General features: G+C 45.9%; 1 protein-coding gene across 1 annotated transcript; it reads right to left on the reverse strand.

The window, feature by feature from the left end:
- Positions 1-103: 103 nt before the first annotated feature.
- On the reverse strand, positions 104-19,813 carry RAD54L (RAD54 like). Its single transcript, XM_010950875.3, has 18 exons — positions 19,208-19,813; positions 19,042-19,128; positions 17,547-17,666; positions 12,580-12,640; positions 11,756-11,891; positions 11,253-11,322; positions 10,856-11,144; positions 10,506-10,630; positions 9,245-9,395; positions 6,548-6,674; positions 5,453-5,527; positions 5,175-5,305; positions 4,547-4,657; positions 4,267-4,390; positions 3,833-3,911; positions 3,319-3,498; positions 415-578; positions 104-318 (listed from the first exon to the last, which is right to left on the reverse strand). The coding sequence occupies exons 1-18, from the start codon at positions 19,208-19,210 to the stop codon at positions 108-110; spliced, it is 2,244 nt and encodes a 747-aa protein (XP_010949177.2). The 5' UTR covers positions 19,211-19,813; the 3' UTR covers positions 104-107.
- Between the last annotated feature and the right edge of the window lie 1,400 nt (positions 19,814-21,213).

A 21,213-nucleotide genomic window follows, 5' to 3' on the forward strand; every position in this document is an offset into this window, starting at 1 on the left:
CTTCTTAATGATCTTTCTCTCAGAGAACAAAACAGGGCCCTATGGGGCACAGAGCTCCCTTTCCCCGTCTCCTTCCTCTAACAGCCACACCCCAGACCAGCTGGTTATCACCGGAGGCCCCGCTGCTCCTCATGGGAACGCTGGTGGAAGACGAAGGTGATGGCAGTAGAGGCAGCATCCCACGCAGCCTGGAGTACCTCATCCTTGAGCCCCCGCTTATCAGTGCTATGGTTCCACTGAGCCAGGTCTGAGGTGCAGTCAGAACCATCAGGGGGTGGCCAGACCTGATAGTTGCTGACACAGCGGCGGCAGCGCAACCTGGGGGCAGAAGACAGAGCTGTGGTTACTATAGAGCCCATCTCCATGAGATGTAGGGTGTTCAGGGATGATGGCCAGCAGAGGTACCTCACCCACCTGTCATGTGTGTCACTGAGGCTAGCTTCATCCAGGATAAAGAGCTCTTTCAACTCGCCTAGAGAGAAGTGCCGCTCCACATCCTGCTCCTCATCCACCACACAGCTGCTCAGTGCCTTCTTGTGGCTCTGACGCTGAAAGATCTTCTCCTCAATGGTTCCTGCCTGGGGGTGGGGTGGGGAGTGGGGGCCAGTGCTAAGTCATCCCCATACAAAGAGGGCAGGAAAACCCAGGGGTTGAAACTATAGCCACCAGAGAGAAGGGAAGATGAATGAGAAGTAAGAATCTTGCAGCAATACCTCTGTTCAGCTGAGCCCATTTGTCCAGTCTATCTTTTGGGAAAATGACTTGTGCATGTCTGCCCGACCAGGATACTTTCTGTATTGATGGAGGGCTTCAGGGCCTAGCTAAATTTCTTCAGGGTGAGCTGAGGTTTGTCTGCAGCAGCTTCACCAGACCTCTACAGCAAGCCCAAGTCTCAGTCACTCAGTAAATGTCATTTGGGTATCCTATGCCAGATCCTGTGCTAACACTAAGATGCAAAGAAGAATCAAATATGATCCCTATTCTTGAACTCAGACTAGTGGGAGAGACAGACATATAAACTAATTGGTACAAGGGTAGAAATCTATATGGGATACCCTGGGGCCCACAAGAGGGATGATAAGAGTGGAATAGTGTTGAAAAGCTTGAAAGTAAAGAGTATCCTTGAACTGAATCTTGAAAAATGAATAGATGGCTTACAAGGGGACCAAAAGAGAAAGCACTCCCAGAATAGGCACATAATCAATACGCCTGGCCTACTAAAGGACTAAGGAGTTCAGCCTGTCTAGAGGATGGTAGGTGTGTAGTAAGAGTTGGGACTGAGAAAGCCCCATACCAGAGAAACTTGGATGCCAGGCTGAAGGTCTTGGCCTTGTCCCAGAAGTGAAAAGCAAAATCAGAAATTTTGGAAAGCTCATTCTGGAAGTAGTTGTGAAAAATGGGTTATGATAAGACCAAAGGTAAAGAATTAGGAAGCTGCTGCAAAATTCAAATGAAAGATGACTGTGACTTCAGCATGGGATGGAGAAGGTTAGATTAAGGAAATTTCAAAAAGGCAAAAATCAGTGGTAATTGGAATCTGGATAGGAGATACCTGGATAGTAGGATGATAACCCAGATTTGGGCTTGGTGGATAATGGAGCCATTAAATGACAAAAATCAGAAGGGGAACATGTTCAATTATGATGCATCTGAAGTGCTCAAAAGACAAGCAAGTGGAAATACATAGTAGGTGATGGAAATATGAGTCTAGAACTCAGGTAAGATATCTGAGCTAAAAGTTTATAATTAGAGACTTGTCAGTATAAAGAGTGTATGTAATCACGGAGGCAGGAAAACCAGAATGGAGTTTCCAAAGAGAAAAAAATTTTAAGATTTGTAGTTGTCAGTGTCAGATACACAAGAAAAATCAGAGTGTCTAGTTTTAGCAATTAACAAACCAACAGTACACTGAAAGGTTCAGTGGAGTAAGTTGTCTGATGGGTGAGTAGGAGATGAGGTGAAGTAAATCTGTAGGCTTTGGAAAAATTTGAGATTGAATGAATGGAAAGTAACCCAAGGTAGTTGCTTCAATAGGACAGAGGGTTGAGAAACTTACATTTTTAAGGTGAGAGCTACTTGAGCATATTTACATACTTCAGGGGAATAAAGGAGAAATCGATCAACTAAGGAAAGGAAAGGAAAGGAAAGGGGTTTAGAGCAGAGCTGGAATGGTAAGCCTGCCTCCCTCTGAGAAGGGAAGGGTAGGTGTAGAGACTGACAGGAGAGGAAGGAAGGAGAATGTAGGCCTGGTAGCCTACATTTTCTCTGTGAGGTAGAAGACAGTCTCTGCAGAAAGGAGAGACGGTTAGGTAAGGAAACTTGAGGGAAGTGGTGAAGGCTTGAAGTGGCTGTTGAAGGAAATGAGATACGGCCCAGCTCAAAATGGAGAATGTGAATTTGTGGTAGTGCCAATCTGTAAATGCAAGCTTTATCTGGTGCAGAAGCTGTGAAGAGCTGTAATGATCCATGCGGAATAGGTATTAAGGAGAAGAGTGGCTGAAAGGATCAGGCTGAGTAGAAAGGGAAGTCAAGCCAGCCCGGAAGGACGTGAGGGGCGCGGTACTAGGGACATTAGGTTGAAGCAGATGTAGGAGGTATGAGGAGGCTGGAACGACAGGAATGATAGAATGAGAGCTATTAAAGTTTTGGTAAAGCTACAAGTTCCAGAGTGTCACCTTGGGAACAAATAAATGGAGGGGGCAGGGTGGTAGTTAGGGAGATCATTAGAGATGAGGCCAAGGAAACACGAAGGCCAGAGTGCTGGATAACTGCACGGTCCTTGAAGTCAGCCAGGATGAAAGCTGGATTTGGGAAAGAAATGAAGACTGAGCTGGTATCCAGAGTTATTTCTGAATTAGGTAAATGGCAGAGAGTGGGTGAATGTAGCAAGGAAGAAAAGAGGGTAGTTAAGTAAGAAAACATGTGCTTCAAAAGAAGAACTAGAGGATGGATGGATGATCCCTGAGAACCAATACCACTTCTTAGCCCCATGGGACATGGAGTATGAGAAGACTGCAAGGCAAGTACCACAGAAGTCAGGTATGAGAGAAAGCAGGTGTCCTGTGAAAAGGATAAGGCCGCAGGGGAGCTTGTTAACTACTGAACAGGTGTCCAGAGAGCATAGTAAGAAAGGTTTGAAGGAATGGGGTGAAGTAAGGGGGAGAGAACAGAAGAATAAAGGGCTCCAGGCTATGCCCATAGTCTGGCCACTGCTACAGGCAGAGGAGCCAAGGAGAAGCAATGAGGAACAACCCAAGGTGGTCCTGAAGATCTTACTCCATGACCCACCCCTGCTCCGACCACTATCGCCATCCTTACAGACAGAAGGCGATAGATGTAGCAGGTCTTCTTTTGACCATCACGCCAGACCCGGGCCATGGCTTGTTCATCATTGGCCGGGTTCCAGTCAGGGTCAAACATGACCAATCGGTTAGCCCCAATGAGATTGAGGCCACAGCCCCCAGCTTTGCTGCTCAGCATGAAGACAAAGTCAGGGCTCTGGAAAGAGAGGAAGGAGAAAAAGAACCTCTTAGAGCCTGAACTAAGAGTCTTACTGAGCCTAGTTAACACTTCTCTCTCACACATCTGTACCTTCATGCTCAGGTCAATTGTGAGGACCACCAGTTTGTCTGCCTACCAGCCAATTTTAAGAGCCCACAAAGTCAGTCCCCAGCCATCACCAAACAGCCTAACCCTACCATACCCAGGGGGGGGAAGCGGGGGTTGGGGGTTAAGAGAGACCCTAAAGCAGAGCCCTCTTATAGATTCTCTATCAACCCTTAGTTCTGATGTTATTACATTGGTGGTGTGGGGACAGGGGCTGTGCACTTACCAATGGATTGTTGAAGCGCTCCACAACCTTGGCTCGCTTCTTAATGGACATCGTGCCATCCAACCGAACATACAAGTACCTGAGGGGAATCCAAAGATCAAATCAAGAAGGAAGCAGAGCCCCTTTGAGCCAGAGCTACTGAAGGGACTGAACTAATACTTAACTGTGTTTGAAGCTGTTCATATACAGCCTGAAACCATAAACTCCCAAAGGGAGGGGCAAGGAGCTAAGAATCAGGACTGTCCTGTGAGAGTAGCTGAAGGATGGGGGGCTATTCTGCTTGGAGATGGAATTAAGGCCATTGCAGCAATAAGGGAATAGACCTCTCCTGGGAAGTCCCTCCTGAATCCACATCGTGGCCCAGATCCACCAATTAGAATACCTACTTCTAGGGGGACAGTAGGGGAGGCACCCCTTTTGTAGCTCTTTCCTACCTTCGGGCCCGGCAGAGCTTCTCAAAGAGGTCCAGTGTCTGAGTGTAATTGGACACCAGCACTACTTTGTCACTGCTGCGGCTTCGGGTCACCGCCAGAATGTAATCAAGGACCAGCATCTTACCTGAGGAGATCAGCAACCATTAACCCCAAAGGGCCACCCTAATCGCCCAGGATTCTTACTCTTAATGTCCTGCCTTGAGACAGCATAGGTCTGCACAGAGGCAACCGCCTACCCTTCCTCCCAGGGGAGCCCAAAGACTGGTAGGGAAGGACTCACCTGACAGCTGAGGCTCTAGAGCCTTGGAGCTATAATCAGGAGGAAATACGTCCAAGGCACCTTCAAAGCCAGCCTCCTCTTCCACACACTTGTCATAGATCAGAGCTGGATCTGAAAAAAAATATCCAAAATGCTAGCTACACTGCTTTCGGAAGATTCAGTTTATTAGAACACCCTCTAGAAGCCTACCCAGAAGAACTTCCTCAGAACCAGATTTGTTTGTTTCCAAATTCCAGTGTGTAGTCAGTGGCATCTGGGATCATGAGTGGACAGTCTTGCTTACCAGTGTGCTCTGTATTCTCACAATAAGAGGGGAGCTATACTAGAGAGGTCAAAGTTTGTTACTTTTCTTCCTGTCCAACATTTTATATGCACACGTGTGTGTGCACACACTCAAACACACTTTCCTATATATTCCAAGCATCAAGCATGGGCAAGGCAAAGGATAAGCTAAGTTTTCCAAAGCCAAGTGTCTGGTTTACAGAGTATACAATGCAGGGCTCATGTCTTGGGGAGGGAGAGTCACATGTGGCCTCTATGAGGACCCTGGGCAAGTTTTAGTGAAGGTGGTTGGACTACATCCCTTGCTCACTCTCCCAGAGGACGCCAGAGCACGGACCCAACTCACGATTACATAGTTTCTTTAAGGAGGTGATGGAAGAAAGGGAAGACACACTCATCTTGCCCTCACGCAACTCTTCTGCTGGCTTGGCCTGTCTCAAAAACTTCTTGTATAATTCAGTTTGAAGGTGTGTCAGCCTGAAAAAAAGAAAAAAAAAAGCAGCTGGGTCAGTGGGAAGTGCTGGACCACACTTCTGCCCTCTAAGGAGACCTTGAGAGCCCAGCCATACCTCAAGGGCTGGGCTTTTACTCACTCACTCCACACCCCTCAGTTGAGTTCAGTACCTACAACAAACCACCTGCTCGATCTTCACAGGCAGGTATTTAGAAAGGATATCTGATGTCCTCCGTATCAGACACCTGGGGAGAACAAGATAAAAAGCAACGGGCTGGTAAAATTGCCATGCTAACTACTGGAATAAAAGCTACCACCCAAAGGACCAAGACTGATTCTCTTTTGTAGTAGTCAATGTCAGAGACCCATCAGCCCTATGGCAAAGACTTCTATATCAGGGTCTCAGTCATGGGAGGAGACCCTTTCAAACATCTAGCTTAAACTGACAACTCTTTCTCTTCCCCTTCAAAAGGTTAGCTGGTCTTCAAGAGAAGGCTGAGGTCTCCTGTTGAATCCAGTGCTCTGACAGGGAAAGCAAGTTTCAAACACTGAGTTCTTAGGGGAGTTTCTGCTTCCAGTTTCCCAAATGCCTGCTGCCACTTGGACCAAAGCTCAATGAAATTATACCTATACCACACAGCAGACCAGGAAGGACAAGGATCGGGCACCTAAGAAGCAGCTCCTAGAGCACACAGACTCCTTCCTGCCATCTAAAACCGGGAGGAAGGTGGCAGCTGGGAAGAGCAGGACTCTTCAGAATGTAAATGATCAAGTGTGTATTTAACTATGACAGTCCAGAATGTACCTGCCCCTTGAGCTATGTGGCCCCCATGGAGAAAGCCCTGTCAGTCCGGGAGCTACAACCATTCTTCAGATCTACTTTAACCCATCACAGAACGCTGAGGAGTGTGGGGAGGAGGCCTAGTGCTTTGGATCTGAGACCTACTGATAAGAAGCTTCTGAAGTAATAACTATACTCCATGGGGTATTTTGCTCATGAAGTCCAGCATCAGAAAAGTGCTTCCTCAGCAGGATGCTATGCAGCCCTAAACCAACCCACAGGGCCCAGACCAGGAAGAAAGCAGGGGACTGGCCTGAAAGACGCTTTCATTTATCCAGTGGCTATTGTCAGGTCATGATCTCACTCCTTTCCTAGAATCCAGCCCTCACAGGCCAAGGCCTCAAAGGCTGGGCAGTTCTGATGATCTAATCTGAGGAGACCCAAAAAGAAGCGCTGCTGTATAGCCCAGCTCCCCCACCATTACCTGTTCACGATGCTGGTGAGCTCCCGCAGTCGCTCCTCTCCTAGCTGCCTGTCTTCCTCACTAGCAGCTGCATCTCGACCCTTCAAAATCGGCAACTCAAAATGCTTCTTGAATTCATGGGCAGTTCCTAAGCACAGGAAAGAAGGAAAGGTTAAAGCATTAAAGAATGTAGAAAAGGAACAATACTCACACTGCCAGTGACCAATCTTTGCTACAGACCAACCTTCCTGCCAAGAACAAAGCTGAACAAATTATAGGCAATTTCCATTTGAATGGATCAGAGAGCTACCAAATCATCAAAGACTGGAAAGACCAATTAGTGAGACAGTAGATTGAAACCCAAACATATAACTAATTACTTAAATGTAAATGGACCAAATAATGTAATTGTCAGACTGGATTTTTTTTTTTGTAAAGCTCATCTATATACATGCTGCTTGTAAGAGATGAAATAGCATGTATCACTACAATGAAGTACAAGACAGTCTCTGACTCATGACGGTTTGACTTTACAATGGTGCAAAGGCGACACACATTCAATAGAAACCATATTTCAAGCTTTGAATTTTGGTCTTTTCCCAGGCTAGCAGTACGTGGTACCATGCTCTCTCTGTGATGCCAGGTAGCAGTCACAGCTCCAGGCCAGCCAAATGATCATGAGGATAAATAACCAATATACTTATACCCATATAATCAATCTGTTTTTCAGTTTCAGTACAGTACTCAATAAATTACATGAGATATTCAATACTTTATTATAAAATAGGCTTTGTGTTCAATGCTTTTATCCAACTGTAACCTAATGTAAGTGTTCGGAGCACATTTAAGGTAGGCTAGACTAAGTTACGATGTTTGGCATTGAATGCATTTTTGACTTAAGACATTTTCAACTTAAAATGGGTTTAGTGGAATGTAATCCCATCGTAAGTTGAGGAAGATCTGTACTGTTAGCATGCTACAATGTGAATGAACCTTGAAAACATTATGCTAAGTAAAAGAAGCCAAACACAAAAGGTTCCATATTACATGATTCCATTTATAGGAAATACTCAGAATAGGCAAATCCACAGAGACAGAAAGCAGACTGGTGGTTGCTAGGGGTTGGGGGTAAGTGGGGATAGGGCATGACTATTTAATGAGCATAGGGTTTTTTTCTTTTGGCCAGGAATAAAAAAAGGACAGGCAACTCACAAAGGAGGACCTCCAAATGGCCAATGAATATACTAAAAGGTGTTCAACTTTTATGCAACACTAGGCAAATGAAATGAGATATTACTAAACATCAACCGTAAGGACTAAAATTTTTAAAAAATTTTTTTCTAAAGCTAAATATTGGTGATGATACAGAGGAGAAGTCAGCAAACGATAGCTGTCGGCCAGCCACCCGTTTCGGTAAATCAGGTTTTATTAGAACACATCCATGCTCATCTATTTACAATTTATGGCTGCTTTCACAGTATAGTAGCAGAGCTGAGTAGTTATGATAGAGACAGTATGGCCTATGAGCCTAAAATATTTAATATATAATCTTTTTAAGAAAAAAATTGCTGGCCCCTGATGTAGAAACACTGGAATTCTCATATACTGCTGGTACAATCTCTTTGGAAAACTGGAGAATCTACTAGAGCTGAACACATGTATAATATATGACCTAGCAATTCATTCTTTGGACAGAGAAATGCATACCATGCTCAGGTAAAAACAGGTACAAGAATGTTCACAGGATCATTATTGGAGAATAAAGAACTGGAAACAACTCAATTGTCTTTAAGTAGAACTGATCAATTCTGGTATAGTCATAAAATAATATACAAAAATTAAAAACAAACTACTGCTATTGGCAGAAACATGGATGAGTCTCCTAAACATAATACTGAACAAAAGAATCCAGGTAGCAAAGGAAAATACACTGTATGAATCCACTTATATAAAGTTCAAAATAGGCAAAAATCAATCTTGAGTGTCAAGAGTGTTTACTTCTAGGGAAAAAGGAGAGTGGTGATTAGAAGTGGGGGCTGCTGAGATGGGGCAGTAATTGATCTGGCAGTAGTTACATCAACATGTTCACTTTGTGAATATCTGCTCATCTGGTTCCCTGCCTAAAGTGACTTCCGTGAGCATTGGCAAGTTGGGTGGCACTAACAAACCCTTCCTCAGATATCTATGTGCAAGAACTGCCCAAACTGTGGCTGCCAGGGGCTGGGGGTACTAGGAAATGGGGAGTTAATGCTTAACGAGTAGAGTTTCAGTTTTGCAAGATGAAAAAAGTTCTGGAGATGGACAGTGGTGATGGTTGCACAACAAGGTGATCGTAGTTACTGACACTAAATTGTACACTAAAAAATGATTAAAAACAAAACTACCCAAGACAGAGTCTGCTCTGAGGCCAAAGCTCTTGTAAGGCAGCTAGGATGCAATGAGGAAAAATGCCTGGGGGTAGTAGTTCCATCCACAGCTCCTGCCACCTCTGCCCACCCTGTCCCAAAAAAGCCAGAGTGGGTCTTGCTGAGTTGCTCAGCAAAGTCAAGGTCTCCCAACAGCTCTGCTACTCCCTGATAAGAGAAGTCTTCCTACAAGAGTGCCTAGTGACCCATATATATAACTAGTGTTCTCTCCTTTCACTCCTCAGCCAGAGTTACACTCCCATAGCCAAGGCAAGGCTCCTCTCCAATGCAGCAGACAAGGCTGGATTCTTACCCAGGATGCCTGAATTAACAAAATGTACCAAGCTGAAATACTCAAGGAGATCATTCTGGATGGGGGTCCCAGAGATGAGTACCCGCCGGCTGGTGTTCAAGCTGTCCAGGGCCTGGTAGGTCTGATTCTCAGAATTCTTGAGCCTGTGTCCCTGCAAGGAAATTAATTCTCACTTAGGACTGTGCACGATGTGGCCTCCTTGACAGTAGCAAACTCTGCTAACAAAGTAACAGACAGAAAAAGAGGAATCATAAGCATTACAGGTCCTGGGACTTTAGGACCTACCCACTTGCTAGGGGAGAAATGTCAGGCTTAAGAGACAGAACCTCAGCTTCTAGACCAATACTATATCCTTAAAGTAAGGATTCTACAGTCCCTAGAGCATAGTGAAGCCTGCCAATCAGTTGACAGATGGGACCAAGTCTTTCAGCCACCTCTCCACTAAAGCCACAGGGGTGTGCAGTGACTTTCCCCAAGATGCAAACAATGGCAGCAGCCTCAGGGTAGCCACATCCCCTAAAGACCTGAGAAATTCTTTATACTGGGAAGCTCCCAGCCACCCTCACTCCTTTCCCTTCATGCAGAGTGCTTGGAAAAGGCCAGGAAGTAACTACTGCCGTATTTCCCTTAGTCCCAGAGAGTCAACACAGACTCATAACGTATATGGACTGTCCACACTGGATTCTCCTATCTCTGTGCTTCTGTTCACATAAGTACCCCCAGCCTAGAATAAAAATAGAGCTAACATTTACCAAGGTCTTAGGACATACCAGGCACTGTGATAAAAGCTTTCCCTCAATCACCTCATTTAACCCTCACAATAATCCCATGAGACAGATATTATCACCCCATTTTACTGACACAGAAACAGAGGCTCAGGTGGTTAAGTAACTTGCCCAAGGTTATATTACTGGTAAGTGGCAGAGCCAGGATTTGAATCAAGATCTCTGACTCTAGAACCTATTCCTCTAAACACTGTACCATGTCTCTCCACCCATCCAAATCCCTCCTGCCTTTCAAAGTCTTTTGGTCTAGGAGTACTGTCTAGAGGTAACAAAACCAATCAGCCCTTCTTGGAGTTCCAAGCACTGCTTAATCCCTCTTTTGGTATATTGGTACCATTGGCTCTCCCTCTCATTTGCCTCCTCCAAAGCAGCATACTCTGTCTTCAGCATCCCCCGTGACTGGCCCAGCCCTTGGATGGCAGTTCTCTGTGAGAAAACATTGACAGACTTTCTCCAGACTGCTGAGAGACAAGTACCTCATCACATATAACCAGTCCAACGCTCCCTTTCTGGAGGACTCCAACATGAAGACGGAAAGTCTCATAGGAAATGATGAGGATGGGAGAAGGCACTCTGGCTCCACGCTGGTTCATGAATCCTTCTACAACAGAAAAAGTGTAAAGGGAACAAATATTAGACTATCATAAAGAAGAAGCCAGTTTGATGATTAATTTAGCCTGGAAATAACTACTTCAAATCTTTTTCCACGGGTGTTCTCTTTTCTGCCACCCACTCCCTGCCTTCAACCCTGGCCATCAGTAAAGATACACACAAGAAAGGAGCAGATTGTGTGGAGGAGTGCAGACATGTCTGTTAAGGTTCCTACCCAGCTTTTGGTCAATCTCATCCTTAGAGCCTCCGTCGATGGCCAGAGGTTGGATCCTCCCTCCAAGCCATTTCCCAACTTCATTGTACCAGTTCTTCACTAGGCTGGAGGGCGACACCACCACTGCCTTGTCAATTTCTGGCTTGCACTCTGGACTCTGGCGCAAAAGTGTCCACATCAATGTGATGCACTGCAGTGTCTTGCCAAGGCCCATCTCATCAGCCATGATACAACCATGGCTACCAGGGATGCGCCGACTGGTGACACACTCCCACAGGAACTTCACTCCCTGGAGAATAACAACACTCAGTGCACTTTGGCATCCACACTGCTGCTGCCCCAGGGACAACAGGCTCCCAGGCCCAGCCCCTAGCCCATACTTCATTCCTCCAATTACCTCTCTCTGATGAGGCCTCAAGACCTTACTGAGAACAGGATCAACAACCACATGGACAGGGAGTTTTTCTCTGAGAAAACACAGCAAAGAAAACATGGAGCTCAGACATGGGCAAAGGCATGCCTTTAGAAAGTTGTGTCCCATTGATCCTGAGGCAGCCACCTAAGAGAGGACCTTCTTGGCCTGGTAATCAAACCATAGCAAATTCCTCTACAGGGTGAGGAAGTTAGGAGACAGGGACGGGTTCCCTATGTCATGACCTCAACCCCTCCTACTTCCCTGAGTGAGCCTGGCAGGAATGGGTGAGGAACCCCACCAACTGGACATGTCCACATGCTCTTCCTGGCACTTTCCTTCTCCACCCACCCACTCTCTGGATGGCACAGTAGCCTTGACAGCACTCTGAAAACACGCCAGTCCCGTGGAGAAATCACACCAATGCCCTCTGCCCTCCAGGTTTGGGCACTTACAAACCAGAACTTAAGAAATACCCATGCACATACTTGTCAAGCTTCAGCTGGTCATGGGCACTCAGTGGGGGAGGCTCGTACAGAACCAGTGCACCTTCTTCCAGGGGGTCATGGAGGGCCCGGCGGACTCCAGCCCTTTTGAGGCCCAATGCCCGAGAGCCCAGAGGACCTAGAAACAAGTTTGTCACCTGAGCCTCTAGGCTGAGGAGTAGCAGCAGGCCCAGTTCAAATGCCTCTCCTTTAACCTTTCCTAAGCTTCCATACAACCCTCTCTCCCAAAACTTCCCCAAACACAGTTTGGGCATCTCTGACCATTATCCCAATCTGCTTCAGATCAGAGTTTTTCCCATTTTACTTTTCCCATCCAACTACAAACTTCTGGAGGGCCAGGTCTTATTCATCTCAGATCAAGTGAATCCTGGAAAGGTCTGAAGGCTAAACGAGACTTTCAAGACTGAGAGCTCTTGAGAGTTGGCCTCCTCCCTCCCAGCCCGTTTCAGCACTATACTATGCCCTGCATAGGGCAGGGGGAAACCCTGTAGAACCTAGGCCTGACAGAGTCAGTTTCATAAAGGAAATGCTACTGAACTCACCTGGACTGAAAAAAGTCCAGGAGCTACCTGAATACCAGGCACAGCCCCACCAAGAAGATGAAGGGCAGTTAGTCTTGACAGCCCTTGCTGAAGCTATCAAACACAGACTTCACGCAGATCCCAGGAGGGTCACCCCATACAGTCATCAATGGACTGGCATCTTCAATTCTAAGGTAAGCTTGTACTTACAAAAGCAGAGGTCTTAACGATTCAGGTACATTCACATGTGATTAATTCAAGAAACAGAAAACTTTCCATTTTTACCTTGATAATTTGGAATGGGGATTTTGAAAGGCTTTGACAAAATGCTTCGAATAAATGCTTCCTAAAAAGAGAAGAAACAGAGATTCAGGACTGATCAGAGATGTTATGCAATAATTTTACAAATGCAGTCTAAAATGCCTATTCAAGCATAATACATTCAGAGCATGGTATTTTCATTATGTCTCATTCAGATGCATCTAAAACACAAGGAGATGGGCTCCATATTCGATTATTAGGTTCTGTACAGTGGGTTTCATCTTTGAGGCCTTGCATAAGGTTCCACAAATTCCCAGAGACAAGAGAGTGCCAAATAAGAACCCAGCCTTGGTCAACTACAAGGCTCAGACCCATTAGCTCATGAAAGACCGTGCCAAGTGAGGACACCTAACTATTTCCTAGGTTGCAGCACCTTGAGAAAGCACCATAAACTTACCCAATCCCAGTACTAACAGAACTCCAATGTCTGGATTTAACCACTGTCCTATAGGGCTACATCTTCCCAAGCATCCCTTACATCTCTTTTTTTGTCAAATCAGTTCTGCCTATTGCATCTAATTCCCATGTTGATGATCACATCAGCCTCCTTGGGAACTAAACAGCCCTTCAAAGAGTAGTGGTAGCAGAAGTAATAGGAGCAGTAGTATTAGTAAAATAGTATTAACAACAAAAGCAAAAATGACAACAATGATGTCAATTAACAATGTATACCAACAGACAACAAGGTCCTACCATATATAGTACAGGGAACTACATTCAATACCTTGTAATAGCTTATAATGAAAAAGAATATCAAAAGGAATAGGTATATATGTATAACTGAACCACTATGCTATACACCAGAAACTAACACATTGTAAACTGACAATATGTCAATAAAATAAAACAGAATGCTTTTTCCACATGCAACAAAAATACTCAACCAAAAAATACAAAACAAAAAACAATCCATGCCAGATGTAGTGCTAAGCCCTTGCATTCATGTTACCATTTAATCCTAACAGCCCTATGAGGTCTGTATATTACTGGCACCCCCATTTTACAAATAAGCAAATTGAGGCTGCATAGTTTCCCAAGTCATACAGCCATGACATTTGCAGAACTTTCCTGATTCCAGAGCCCTTACTTATAACAAGTGGGTAGTATGTCTTCCTAATCCAACCTGTTTGACGACAGCCATGTGGATCAGTCAGTCAGCAGCCACGGGAAGGCACAAGAGAGGGAACAATATGAGAAAGGAGACATGAGAGAGGGCAAGCCAATCACCAAGAAAAAGCAAGGGACAAGGGTGACAGGAAGCAGACATATGTAGGTCCCTAGGAGGGTGGCCTTGGTGCCTTCACCAAGCCTCTGTGCTGTCACTTTAGCACTGGGAATCAGCACTGGGCTATGCGGATGGGTGGGGGTGCCAGCTCCTGAGCTAACTCCCGTCAAAGTCCTGGTCTATTCACACCTGAGCCCTCTGGGAATTACAATAGCCTGTGAACCTCAACAAAATAAGAGCTAGAACCCAAGAGAGCAAGGAAACCATAAAAGCAGAAACCCTAAAGGTAGTTTTAATGGAATACATTAGTGGAAAAAGAAGTAACGAAAAATACTCCCTTCCAGCAAAAAGGTATTTTAATAGGGAAAAAAAAGCAAGCCTGTCTTGCCCTGTAAGTTTTACCTTTTTATTCTGACCCATATCTATATAGATCATTATAAATTAAATGTCTAGAAACTCAATGTACTTTAAATAGGAAAAATGTAATGAATACATTTGGCAATCTACTGGAAGGTAGAAAGGAAAATGTGGATAACTGAACTTAATTATCACACTGAATAACATGACAAAGGCAGGGTTGGAGAAGGGCCCAAACTCTTTATTTGCATATTTCTTTGCAGCTGAATAAACTTCTATTGACTATTTTTAATTACCATGATTATTATAATAATGAATAGCGATGATGGTAAGAAACTCATATGAAAGATGCTAAAAAGCTACCCTTAAGTCCAATGAGAGGAAAAGGAAGGAAATGGACTCTAATTTCCTTTCTAACTTGGCATCAATGCTGCTTTCGATTCTGAAACTGAAATATTATTTTCTAAAACCCAGGAGCCACGGGTTCTGCAGGCAAAAGTGCGGTTGTGCAACTACTGTGGAAGAATGTAAGGACCCCTGGCCAAAAACCCGAGGGCACAGCCTGCAAGACCTGCAGTGGCCAACCTCTGAGAATCTGGCCTGGTAATACTCAGTAGATTCTGGCAGAAGAGAGAGCATCCTCTCACTTTGTTCATTTAGTTATTGAAAATTCATACCATCCTTTCCTTCTGATAGAAGAGAAAGGAGAATATCCCTCCTCCCCACCAAGGTCAAAGCTCCCCTGTTCTGCAGATTCGCTCTATCTGGTCCGTCTGATCTCTCCCTATCTCAACCTCTCCCTCTCTCCCAGCTCTCTCACCAGCATTTAAAACATGCTTAACTCTCTCCTATCTTAAAAATAAAACCTCCTTTGACCTCTTATCTCCTCCCCTTCAAACTTCTAGAAAGAGTTCTCTGTCTCCCCTTCTTTATCTCCTATTCCTCCTATCTAGCTTCTGCCCATTCCACTCTTCTGAAATGACTCTGGCCAAGGTCACCAATGGCCCTAATTCCAATGGATATGTTTCCACCTTGTCTTACTGGACAAAGCTGGCCACTCCTTCCTCTCAAGTACTCTCTGCTTTTGACTTCCATGACAAAACTCTCCCTCTATTCCACCTTTCTGGGACCTCACGCTCAGTCCCGATGGGTTCTTCATCCTTTGCCTCACCTCCTTAAACAGGGTTCTTCATCCTTTACCTCACCTCCTTAAACAGTCAGTGTTCCTCAGGGCTCGGCCCTAAGCTCTTCTGACTGTACACTTACCCTGACACTCCAATACACTTTGGAGGTGTCAAATAACATCTTTATGCCAGTCACCCCAAATCTATTTCCAGTCCATAACTTCCTCATAGGTTCCACATCCCACATTTGCCACCTCCTCCAAACCTAGACATCCTACAGAAGTTAAAACTCATTGTGCCTAAGGCTACAGTCCTCATCTCCAGGGCTGCACTGACTTGTGGGCCTGAAGCACTTTTGCCTTTGGGGAACCACTCCTCCACAGCTTTCACACAGCCTGTTCCCTCTGTCTAGAACATTTCCCACTCTCTTCACCTGGCAGACTCCTCATACCCTTCAGGACTCGACCTAATCAGCATGTCTCCAGATTCGGATCTCCACCAGCCTCCAGACCACTAGGCCCCCTGCTGTGTAACTCCCACCATGAATTACGTAGTATGGTTCTGTAGGATAACAAAATGAATCCTAATAAAAACACTTCCAGAGGACTACCCACCATTTTTTAAAGCTCAATAAACAATTAAACAATGTATTACTTAGTGAATTATACACACATGGTAAAACAAGGGATGATGAATATAATTCAGGATAGTGGTTCCCTCTGGGAATGGGGAAATGGATTATGACTTTGATAATGTTCTAGTCCTGGATGGATGGTGGGTTCACAGGCATTTATTCTGTCTTATATCTTACATCCATTATACATATTATACAACGTATTTTCATATTTATCAAATATTAGGTAAAAATGTTTTTGTTTGCTGAATGCACAAGTAACTAACCTCCATTACATATTCCCATCAACAAAAACATCCCTGTAAAGGGAAAACATGCCCCTGTGTCTCCTTTACTTTCAGTACTACACTACTTCTGACACCAGGTGTGTGGGTTCTCCACAAATCAGGCAATTCTTCAGCTCCACCTGGGCGCCCTACAAGTTAACTCAATTCTGACACCATCAGAAAAGCATCAGATCCTGAAGGGTTCAGCCCCATACAACTGCCTCCCCTACTGCTTCAAATGCAAATCTCAAGTCCAGGTGCTTCTGACCTACAGGCTATAAATCAAATTTCCCACAATCCCCTCCTTGGGTTCAATTAATTCACCAAAGCATCTCACAGAACTCAGGAAAAGTTTACTTACTAGAAGACCAGTTTATCACAAAGGATATTAAAAGATATGAATGAATAGTCACAGGAAGAGTTACACAGCACAAGGCCTGGATGGACTGTGAGCACAGAAGCGTCGGTCCCAGTGGAGTTCTGGATGTGCCATTTCCCGACTTCAGCTTCCCTCTCACCAACCTAGAAGTTCTCCAAACCCTCCCAAACCTTTTGGGTTTGTAAGGCGGTCTTTTACAGAGGCAGAACTGATTAAACATTGGCCATAGGTGGATTGGTTCCCGTGGGAACCAGCCCCCAAGGTTAAGTTCTTTACAAAGTCTTCTCTTTAGCAAACTCACATGTGGCTGAAAAGGGTTTGTTAGGAATAACAGAAGACACCTTTATCACTCTTATCACTTAAATTCCAAGGGTTTTAGGAGCTCAGTGTCACAAGGTCCCTCAAAGTTTGGAGGAAAAAGCTTTCAATGGAGCTAGGCAGATCTGACTCTGCTGTAACTTTGGGCAAATTACTTCACCCCTCTAAGACTCAGCTTCTTCATCTTAAGAAATGAGAATTACATGAGATAACACACAGACCCTGCCATGGTGATGATTACATTTGATTTTACTAGAGGATACACGTGAAAGCTGCAGGACTCTGGTATTTCATAGAGCCATATGCAGCGTCAGAGGCTTACTTTTCTTACTGGCTCCAACACCCTGCCATGGCCTTCACTCCCCTGCACTCTCCTGTCCTTAGCAATCAGAGCCACCTGAGACCTGGTGCCCAAGTAGCTATATGCAACAGGAATTGCAAGTCAGACACACATCTCTAAGGAGAAAAGGCCAGGCCTTTTCCAGGCCCTGGAAGCTATGGGCAGACCCAAAGACCGCACTAAACTGCCTGCTGGCTACTGTATGAGCACTACGGGAGTCTTCAGGCACTGCCTCCCTAGACAAAACAGGGCCCGCATACACATCAGCAGGCTGCAGTTTGGACTTACATGTTGACTGCTGTCCAGACACGGTGGCTGATTTGTTAGCTGAGTCAAAGGTTTCCGAAAAGGAGACAAGAAAGACTCCTGGCTCTGGGTCTCACTGCTGGATTTCCGTTTCTTAGGCGTCTAGGAGAGAGAATTGGGGAAGGTGAGTCCACCACAATGGTAACTAACATTTAAAATGCCTATTAAGTGCCAGGCACTGTGCTAAACTCCTCACATGTATTATCATGTACCATCTTCACGGTAACCCCAGAATGAATGTTTATTATTATCCTGATTTAACACGTGAGAAAACTAGAGATTAGAGATTAAAGAACTTGCCTAATCTGAGGCAGGGCACTGGAAGAGGTGAACGATGCGGGCCTGTGAAGTGCAAGTCCACCAGTTGTGTGAAGTCACGCTGCCCCCAAATCTTCACTCAAAAAGCCCCAAGGAATGACTGAGCAACTGTCTGCTTCCCTCCCTGAGTTAACCAACGAAGGGACAAGAGTACAGCTGCTCCCAACTACCAGGCCACTGAGGTCACTCTCTAGTCAGTCCACACCGTGGCAGTGAGAACACCAGCACCGAAAGCATTTTCAGGAGCCACCAGCAGCAGACAGCACCAAGTGCTGCCCCAAGTTCAAGTGTGAGACCCACTTAAGTGGCAAGGGGCAGCCAGTGTGCTTCCCTCACAGGTAGAGGAGCCCCCTGCATACCAGCAGTACAACTACAGAGCAAGTCCCCCTGGGCCATCAGGCAAGAACACACTTTGCCAAGGTTTCTGAAGCTATAAGGCACACCTGAAACAAACACTAAGCCCCTTCCCCTCTCTATATATACTTTTACTTACACATTGCCCCACATACAAGATTCCCTTCTAAACCTTCCTTAGCTAACTTCTTCCTCCAAAGTTCCAGTGGCCAAGCCCCTGCTTCTTGAACATCTCTCTCCCTGTCCCTCTCTGAAGTACATGCTACTTTGTACTGTTGATTTTGGTTACATAGGTCCTGCCCACAGCCAGCCCCAGAAAGCCTTGAAGGCAGGGAGCAAAGCACATGGCCAGACCAAAGTTGAACTTACTGTTCTTCAGTATCTGCACAGACTGGTGGGCACCACCCCTCTGATCTAGGCCCATGTGAGCTCAGCCTCTAAGGTAGGCCCAGTACACTCTACTGTTCTGTGACATTGGGCAGATGACAAAGAGCAAAACAGCAGGCTGCTAGTTGCTGTTGGAGATCCTTTTTCTCCCCAACGAGAGCCAAAAGGCCCAACCCAATCATCTCTTTTGCTTTGGCATACCTCTTCCCACAAGGAAAATTGAGGCATATTAGCTTCCAGTGAACACCTTAAGGACAAGGATTTTATTTGTTTGGTTCTCTGCCTGACATACTGGAAGAGGCTTCTGGAGATGACAGGGTTCATTCCATGTAACCCCAGAAACCAAGTCCAAGATTCCTTCCTGCCTCAACAGTCCTGCACCTCCACATTCCCTACCCGCTGAGGCCAGAGCACTTACCACTGCTCCAGGCTGCCAGTCTTCTTCATCAGAGGGTCTGCCTTCCGGTTTTCTCTTGGCCAGCTGGCTGGGAGCAAGGCTCCTCCTCTGTAAGGGGAGAACGGAAACTGGGCTCATTAGACTCCGCCACAGGTTAGACCACAGCCTCTCTTAGGCCCATACTTACCATCCTGGGTCCAGGAACATAAAACGTCAAGTACCCATCAGCCAACAGCTGAAAACGTGGAACCAGCCTAATAAAGAGCAGGCTGCTTGCTACATTATTGAGAGCATGGGCTAATTAAAGAAGGAGCATGGATGGAGGGAATCCAGCCGGGGCTGAGGTCTGGGTCCAAACTGTGAGTGTAGGTCGCCAGTTAGCCGAAGCAGAAGAGCAGAGCCAAAAAAGAAGTATCCAAGCAGAAATGAGTAGAGGTCTGGGACGGGGGAAGAGGCAGGTAGAGTGCCACAGTGGGCAGAGTGGAGTCGGGATAATGGCCCCAGGTGGACGTAAAAGCAAAGGGTAGCTGCGGGGGAAAAGGGTAATCACAGGTAGGAGAGAGGCTGGAGTCAAAATCCGAGGCCTGGGGAGGGCGAGTCCGGAGAAGGGGATTTCCCAGGTCGGAGTGCGGATGGGGGACTGAAGGAGGCCGAACAGGGATCCAGGCAGGACAAGTAGAAGACCCTAGTTTGGGAGAGTCCCGAGACCGGCTGGAAAGCGTGGCAGAGCTGAATCCCAACCCAAGTACTCCGCCTTAAGCTTCCTCTCCTAAAGCGCGCGTTAACAGCCGCCAGGACTCCCCGGACCCGCCAGGCCGGGTCAATCGAACCTCCCGCGGTGCCGCCTCCGCACCACCCATTGGCTGCGTTCGATACGTTCGGGGCTCGCGACCCAAGGAAGGGGGCGGGCCTAGTAATGCGGCCGCCGACAGGCCTGGGCTCTGGAGCTGGAGAGGCTAAACGGACCGGCGAGGAGGTGGGGCTTAGGAGGAAGGGCGGGGCCCATAGTGGCGGGAGCGGTTGTGCGAGGTGGGCGGGGCGAGCAGGGCCCGCCAGCCGGTGAGCTACCCGGTAGCAACTGAAGCGACGGTTTGCCTCAGACAGGGCAGCGGAGGGCTTGCCCACCAGTAGCGCAGAAGGCCGGGAAAGGCAGCACGTGTCTGTGCTGGATCTGGAACGGAGATCTGGGGTTGGAGACAGATGCTGCCCCCCACCCCGCCTAGGGTGGAGGGAGTCTTACCGCCCGGAGTACGTTCCACGTGGTCGGCTTGGGCAATGAAAGCCCCCCAGGGTACGTGATTTTAAGATCTGGAGTGTCTTGAAGAAAGCTTCCTTTCCTAGGCAAAACCGTGTTGGTGGAAGTGTGGTGTTGGAGTGAGACCTAATCCTATACACTCGGTCCACCTATAGACTAAGTCTCTCGAAACTGTAGTTTCTATATACCTAAAATGTGTATTATATTAATATTTTGGCTATTTTGAGAATTAGGTAAATTGATGTGCTTTAAGTTCTGAACAGAATACCAGGCACAATCTAGGTGCTCATTAATAATAAGAAAGGTGTACACAAAACATTTACTACTAGGCACTTCTAAGCATCTTAGATGTAATAATTCATGTAATGCTCAGAACTATGAGGTGGGCTTATTATTGTCCCTGTTTTACAGATGAAGAAACAGATTGAGAGGCTAGCCCAAGATCACATACCTAGTGAGAATAACCAGATTTGAATTTAGGCAATCTGGCACCACAGTCATTGTTCTTAGTCACCATGCTATGGTAAGGAGGGGAAGTGCCAAGTTTTGTGGGGCCTGAAACTTTTCTAAGTACTTGTTGAGACCCTCTGAAATTAGGTACACGTTAAAATTAGGATTTAGAATAAAAAAAATACCCAATTATGGAATCTTGGAAATTTAGGTCTCTTTCTTCTGAAACCTCTTTGGGCAATTTATCAGAAATGCTTCCGGTTGCAATTTGGCTTCACCCCAATTAGAACACTGATTACAAATCCCAGGGAACTTCTGGGACTCCCAGGGTCTGTGCAGGTGGACCCTGAAGCTCACCTTTAGCTTCATAGTAAATCTTCCTCTGATAAGAACTATTACTGTTTGCACAGGGTGGTGGGGGGAGGGGCATAATTTCTTACTGATTTTTTTAAATTACATTTTAAAATTTTTTGGATAATTGCCAATCA

This window comes from Camelus bactrianus, chromosome 13 (assembly GCF_048773025.1).
Source record: "Camelus bactrianus isolate YW-2024 breed Bactrian camel chromosome 13, ASM4877302v1, whole genome shotgun sequence".
NCBI lineage: Eukaryota > Metazoa > Chordata > Mammalia > Artiodactyla > Camelidae > Camelus > Camelus bactrianus.

Coding starts and splice junctions, on each gene's coding strand:
- RAD54L (XM_010950875.3), bottom strand. Junction 17,667..19,041: donor ACTGGCAGCCTGGAGCAGTG/GTAAGTGCTCTG, acceptor TCTCTCTCCTAG/ACGCCTAAGAAACGGAAATC. Junction 3,912..4,266: donor AAGCTCTGCCGGGCCCGAAG/GTAGGAAAGAGC, acceptor GATTCCCCTCAG/GTACTTGTATGTTCGGTTGG.